The sequence below is a fragment of the Coturnix japonica genome, unplaced genomic scaffold, assembly GCF_001577835.2.
Source record: "Coturnix japonica isolate 7356 unplaced genomic scaffold, Coturnix japonica 2.1 chrUnrandom850, whole genome shotgun sequence".
Lineage (NCBI taxonomy): Eukaryota > Metazoa > Chordata > Aves > Galliformes > Phasianidae > Coturnix > Coturnix japonica.
In genome coordinates, this window is record NW_015440205.1 from 11743 (window position 1) to 18504 (window position 6762).

Here is a 6762-nt window from a genome sequence, read left to right on the forward strand (position 1 = left end):
TATCCCCACACTCAGTGGGCAGAGAATAACGCGGGGGGGGGGGCTTCCCGCATCACAGCCCCCCCCATAAGACAGAGCCCCCCCCAGGGGGTCCTCATTGCAAAGGGAAGGAAACAGCAAACACGCCCCGCGCCGCCAATAACATTCAGAGGGCTCATCTGGCTATACCCTGAGTGTGCTCTGAGCCCCACAGCAACATCTTGGGGGGGGGGGGGAGGCAGCACAAAGACCCCCCCGCAAACCAGAGGCTGCAATCAGCTCCTGACGTGTGGTCTGAGCCTGGGGGGGGGGGGGGGGGAGAGATTGTATGTGAAACAGCACGAATGGGGCAAGCAGCCCATATTGGGGGGGGGGGGGTCAAAAGCCCACCCAGACAGAGCTAGAAGGGAAAGCAGAGACCCCCCCCCATCATCAGCACAGAGAGAGAAGATGGGCTGCAAGCACCAAGCCAGCACAGGGACAAGGATAAAGGGGGGGGGGGTTTAATGGGGGGGAGGCAATGGGAAATGGGGGGGGGGGCATGAGAGGCAGCAGACCCCAGTGCTCCCATGTGGGAACCATCCAGAAGGGATTACGGGGTGGCTATGGGGCTCCAGCCAGCTCATGGGGGCTCCCAACTCCAGCTATGGGGGCTCCCAGCCAAGCTATGGGAGGCCCTCCCACCCAGTTATGGGGTATGGGGCTCCCCAACCCAGCTATGGTCACCATGAGCGGGGCCTCCCACCCAAGCCTATGGGGCTCATGCAGCTAGGCCAACCCAGCTAATGGGGCTCCCAGCCAGGGCTATGGGGCTCCCATCGCAGTATGGGGGCTCCCATCCCAGTATGGGGGCTCCCATCGCAATATGGGGGCTCCCATCCCAGTATGGGGGCTCCCAACCCAGCTATGGGGCTCCCAACCCAGCTATGGGGCTCCCAACCCAGCTATGGGGCTCCCAACCCAGCTATGGGGCTATGGGGGCTCCCAACACAGCTATGGGGGCTCCCAGCCAGCTATGGGGGCTCCCAGCCAGCTATGGGGATCCCAACCCAGTTATGGGGCTCCCAACCCAGCTATGGGGCACAGAAGGCGTTGGTGGCAGCACCTGTAGCTGATGCAGACAATGCAGGGATGGGGGGGGTGAAATGAAAGTGCAAACCTTGGGTTTCCTCTTCGTGGGGGGGGCAGAGCTATGGGGCTCCCAGCCAGCTATGGGGTTATGGGGCTATGGGGGCTCCCAACACAGCTATGGGGCTCCCAACCCAGCTATAGGGCTCCCAGCCAGCTATGGGGGCTCCCAACCCAGCTATGGGGCTATGGGGCTCCCAGGCAGCTCTATGGGGCTGCCACCCATCTATGGGGCACGGAAGGCGTTGGTGGCAGCCCCAGCAGCAGCGTTGGCCGCAGCCGTGCGCACGGCTTGGTTGGAAAAGACCCCGGCAGCAAATTCCTCCTGGGCCTTTTGGAAGCTGGCGCCGGTGCGACGGTACAGGGAGTGGATCTGGGGCAGAACAGGAGGGTTTAAGGTCTGAGCGTCAGCGTTAAACCAAACCCAACCCAACCCCAATCCAACCCAACCAACCCCAACTGCAATCCAACCCCAACACCAACCCAATCCAAGCCAACCCCAACCCCAATCCAACCCAACCTCAATCCAACCCCAACCCAATCCCAACCCGATACAACCCCAACCCAACCCCAACTCAATCCAAGCCAACCCCAACCCAACCCCAATCCCAATCCAACCCCAACACCAACCCAACCCCAACACCAACCCAACTCAATCCAACCCAACCCCAACTCCAACCCAACCCCAATCCAACCCCAACCCCAACCCAACCCCAACCCCAATCCAACCCCAACCCCAACTCAACCCCAATCCAACCCTACCCCAATACAACCCCAACCCAACCCCAACTCAACCCCAACCCAACCCCACACCAACCCAACCCTGACCCCAATCCAACCCAACACCAACCCAACCCCAAACCCAACCCCAATCCAACCCTGACCCCAATCCAATCCCAAGCCAACCCCAACCCCAATCCCACACCAATCCAACCCCAAACCCAACCCCAATCCAAGCCAACCCCAACCCAACCCCAATCAACCCCATCCCAATCCAACCCAACCCCAATCCAAACCCCAATCCAACCCCAACCCCAATACAACATCAATCCAATCCCAACCCGATACAACCCCAACCCAAACCCAACCCCAATCCAACCCCCAATCCAACCCCAACCCAACCCAACTCAATCCAACCCAACCCCAATCCAACCCCAACCTGAATCCAACCCCAATCCAACCCAACTCAATCCAAGCCAACCCCAACCCAACCCCAATCAACCCAATCCCAATCCAAACCCATCCCAATCCAACCCAACCCAATCCAACCCCAACCCCAATCCCACACCAATCCAACCCCAACCCAACCCCAATCCAACCCCATAGCGACCCCAACCCAACCCCAATCCAACCCCAACCCAACCCCAATCCAACCCCAATCCAACCCCAACCCAACCCCATAGCGACCCCAATCCAACCCCAATCCAACCCCAATCCAACCCCAATCCAACCCCAGTCCAACCCCAACCCAACCCCATAGCGACTCCCCCTTTNGGGGCCCCCATACTAAGAAATATGGGACCCCCCCCCATAATAACGAATCAGGGGGACCCCCCCATAATAATATGGGACCCCCCCCATAATAACAAATATGGGACCCCCCCATAATAACGACCCCCCCCCATTACCTGTGAGTGCCAGGAGCAGGGGGGGCAGCAGCTGAGCGGCCGCTTGGGGGGCTGCCATGGGGGGCTGGGGGTGGAAGGGGGGAGGATGAGGAGGGGAGGAAGGAGCCGGGAAGGGAGGGGGGGGAGGAGGAGGATGGAGAGGAAGGTAATGGGGGTGAATGGGGATGAGGATGAGGAGGGGGGGATGAAGGCAATGGGTGGCAATGGGGGTGGATGAGGAGGAGGAGGATGATGAGGATGAGGGATGAAGGCAACGGGGGTGGATGAGGAGGAGGAGGAAGGGATGAAGGCAATGGGGGTGGATAGGGCTGAGGAAGAGGAGGATGAGGAGGAGGGGATGAAGGCAATGGATGGCAATGGGGTGAGGAGGAGGAGGAGGAGGGGATGAGGGATGAAGGAATGGATGGCAATGGGGGCGTGGATGAGGAGGAGGAGGAGGGGGATGAAGGCAATGGGGTGAGGATGAGGAGGAGGGATGAAGGCAATGGGAGGCAATGGGGGTGGATGAGGAGGATGGAGATGAAGGCAATGGATGGGAATGGGGACAAATGAGGAGGAGGAGGAAGAGGGATGAAAGCAATGGGGGTGGATGAGGAGGAGGAGGGGGGGATGAAGGCAATGGATGGGAATGGGACTGAGGAGGAGGAAGGGATGAAGGCAATGGGGGTGAATGAGGATGAGGAGGAGGAGGATGGAGATGAAGGCAATGGGTGTCAATGGGGGCGAGGATGAGGAGGTGGGATGAAGGCAATGGGGGTGGATGAGGAGGAGGAGGAGGGGATGAAGGCAATGGGGGTGGATGAGGAGGAGGAGGATGAGGAGGGATGAAGGCAATGGATGGCAATGGGGATGAATGAGGAGGAGGAGGAGGAGGAGGGGATGAAGGCACTGGGGCTGAGTGAGGATGAGAAGGAGGGGATGAAGGCAACGGGGATGGATGGAGCTGAGGAGGAGGAGGATGAGGAGGAGGGGATGAAGGCAATGGGGGTGAATAGGGCTGAGGATGAGGAGGAGGAGGGGATGAAGGCAATGGGGGTGAATAGGGCTGAGGATGAGGAGGAGGAGGGGATGAAGGCAATGGGGGCGGATGAGGAGGAGGAGAAGGGGATGAAGGCAATGGATGGCAATGGGACTGAGGAGGAGGATGAGGAGGAGGGGATGAAGGCAATGGGGGTTAATAGGGCTGAGGAGGAGGATGGAGATGAAGGCAATGGATGGGAATGGGGCTGAGGAGGAGGAGAAGGGATGAAGGCAATGGGGTGAGGATGAAGAGGAGGGGATGAAGGCAATGGGGGTGGATGGGGCTGAGGAGGAGGAGGATAATGGAGATGAAGGCAATGGATGGCAATGGGAGTGAGTGAGGATGAGGGGATGAAGGCAATAGAAGTCAATGGGGCTGAGGAGGAGGAGGATGAGGGATGAAGGCAATGGATGGCAATGGGGCTGAGGAGGAGGAGGAGGATGAGGAAGGGATGAAGGCAATGGGGGCGGATGAGGAGGAGGAGAAGGGGATGAAGGCAATAGATGTCAATGGGGCTGAGGAGGAGGAGGATGATGAGGGATGAAGGCAATGGAGGTGAATAGGGCTGAGGAGGAGGAGGGGATGAGGATGGAGATGAAGGCAATGGATGTTAATGGGGCTGAGGATGAGGAGGATGATGATGAAGGCAATAGAAGTCAATGGGGCTGAGGAGGAGGAGGATGAGGAGGATGATGAGGGATGAAGGCAATGGGGGCGGATGGGGCTGAGGATGAGGAGGATGATGATGAAGGCAATGGATGTCAATGGGGCTGAGGATGATGCTGAATCAATGGGGGTCAATGAGGATGATGAGGGTGTGATGAAGGCTCCCCCCCCCCCCCCCTTTGGACTCACGTTGCCGTGACAACCCGGTTCCGTCCCGTCGGTACCACGCGGCCCCGGCGCTGTCAGCGCTTATATATGGGGGGGGGAAGGGGGCGGGGTCATAAATGGCAAGGAAGCCCCGCCCCCATCATTAATTGACCAATGGGGAGACAGAAAGCTCGATTTAGCCCCGCCCCCATCAAAGTGACCAATAGGGAGCCAGGAATCCCGACTTCGTCCCGCCCCCATCAAATTGACCAATGGGGAGCCAGAAATCCCGACCTCGCCCCGCCCCCATCAAATTGACCAATGGAGAGCCAGAAATCCCGACTTGGCCCCGCCCACAACAAAGTGACCAATGGGGAGCCAGAAATCCCGATTTGGCCCCGCCCACAACAAAGTGACCAATAGGGAGCCAGAAATCCCGATTTAGCCCCGCCCCCTCCACCATACTAATGAATGGGATCCCATAGCCCCGCCCCCTTACACCCTAGTGACCAATCAGGATCGTCGTATCTTATAACCACGCCCCCTCGCTCCTCATTGACCAATGGGGAGCGCCGAACTCGGCTCCATTCATAACTATGGGGGCGGGTGGGGGAGGGGAGGGGAGTCCATTATAACCCCTTATCAATGGGGGGGGGGGTCCATTCAAACCCCCTTTCTATGGGGGGGGGTCCCATATCTGCCCCCATTATCGCCCCCGGTGTGTTGGGGGGGGTCCATTCTCACTCCTGGGGGGGTCCATATTAATCCCCCCCCCCACATGGGGGGCTTCATCCCCACATTGGGGGCATCGCAGCGGGGGGGGGGCGCGGCTCCTCCTGGGGACGCTCCAACAGCGGCGGCAGCGGCGGCGGTACTTCCGGTATCTGATAATGAATATTCATGAGGGGCTCATTAATATTCATGAGGTGTTGGTGTTGGGCGGCGGCTCCTTAATATTCATTAGGGTGTGATTAATATTCATTAGGTGTTGGTTAGGATGGATTAGTGGCTGCTTAATATTAATTAGAGGGCTGATTAATATTCATTAGATGTTAAAATGGATTGGTGGCTGCTTAATATTCATTAGGGGGCTGGTTAATATTAATAGGGTTTTATATGGGGGGGGGTTATGGGGTGACCCCATAGGGTTCTATATGGGGTGGGGGTCTTTATGGGGTGCCCCCATAGGGTTCTATATGGGGTGGGGGTTATGGGATGCCCCCATAGGGATTATATATGGGGGGGGTTAATGGGGTCCCCCATAGGGTTCTCTATGGGGTGGGGGTGTTTCTGGGGTGCCCCCATAGGGTTCTCTATGGGGTGGGGGTTATGGGGTGCCCCATAGGGTTCTCTATGGGGTGGGGGTGTTTATGGGGTGCCCTATAGGATTCTCTATGGGGTGGGGGTGTTTATGGGGTGCCCTATAGGGTTCTCTATGGGGTGGGGGTTATGGGGTGCCCTATAGGGTTCTCTATGGGGTGGGGGTGTTTATGGGGTGCCCTATAGGATTCTCTATGGGGTGGGGGTTATGGGGTGCCCCATAGGGTTTATATAGGGGGGGTTAATGGGGTCCCCCATAGGGTTCTCTATGGGGTGGGGGTTATGGGGTGCCCCATAGGGATTATATAGGGGGGGTTATGGGGTGCCCTATAGGGTTCTCTATGGGGTGGGGTTTATGGGGTGCCCCATAGGGTTCTCTATGGGGTGGGGGTGTTTATGGGGTGCCCTATAGGGTTCTCTATGGGGTGGGGGTTATGGGGTGCCCCCATAGGGATTATATGGGGGGGTTATGGGGTGCCCTATAGGGTTCTCTATGGGGTGGGGGTTATGGGGTGCCCTATAGGGATTATATAGGGGGGGTTATGGGGTGCCCTATAGGGTTCTCTATGGGGTGGGGGTGTTTATGGATTGCCCCATAGGGTTCTCTATGGGGTGGGGGTTATGGGGTGCCCCCATAGGATTATATATGGGGGGGGTTATGGGGTGACCCCATAGGGTTTTATATGGGGGGGGTGACCCTATAGGGTTCTTTATGGGGTGGGGGTTATGGGGTGCCCTATAGGGTTCTCTATGGGGTGGGGGTCTTTATAGGGTGCCCCCCCCTCACCGGATCCCACACGCGTTGCACAGGGGGGTCCCATTTTCCGCCGCCCTCCATAACGGGGTCTGCTGGGTCTTACAGGAGGCGCAGCT

At 58.3% G+C, this 6762-nt stretch overlaps 1 protein-coding gene across 1 annotated transcript in view; it reads right to left on the reverse strand.

Annotated features, from left to right (window-relative positions):
* LOC107307747 (intercellular adhesion molecule 4-like) overlaps positions 1-5204 on the reverse strand; it is a 15852-nt gene extending 10648 nt beyond the window's left edge. Inside the window, exons 1-2 of the mRNA XM_015851255.2 lie at positions 4612-5204; positions 2736-2799 (exon numbers count right to left, since the gene is read on the reverse strand). Coding sequence (XP_015706741.1) covers positions 2736-2793 — 58 coding nt within the window. The 5' untranslated portion in view covers positions 2794-2799; positions 4612-5204. The remainder of the gene's footprint in view (positions 1-2735; positions 2800-4611) is intronic.
* Between the last annotated feature and the right edge of the window lie 1558 nt (positions 5205-6762).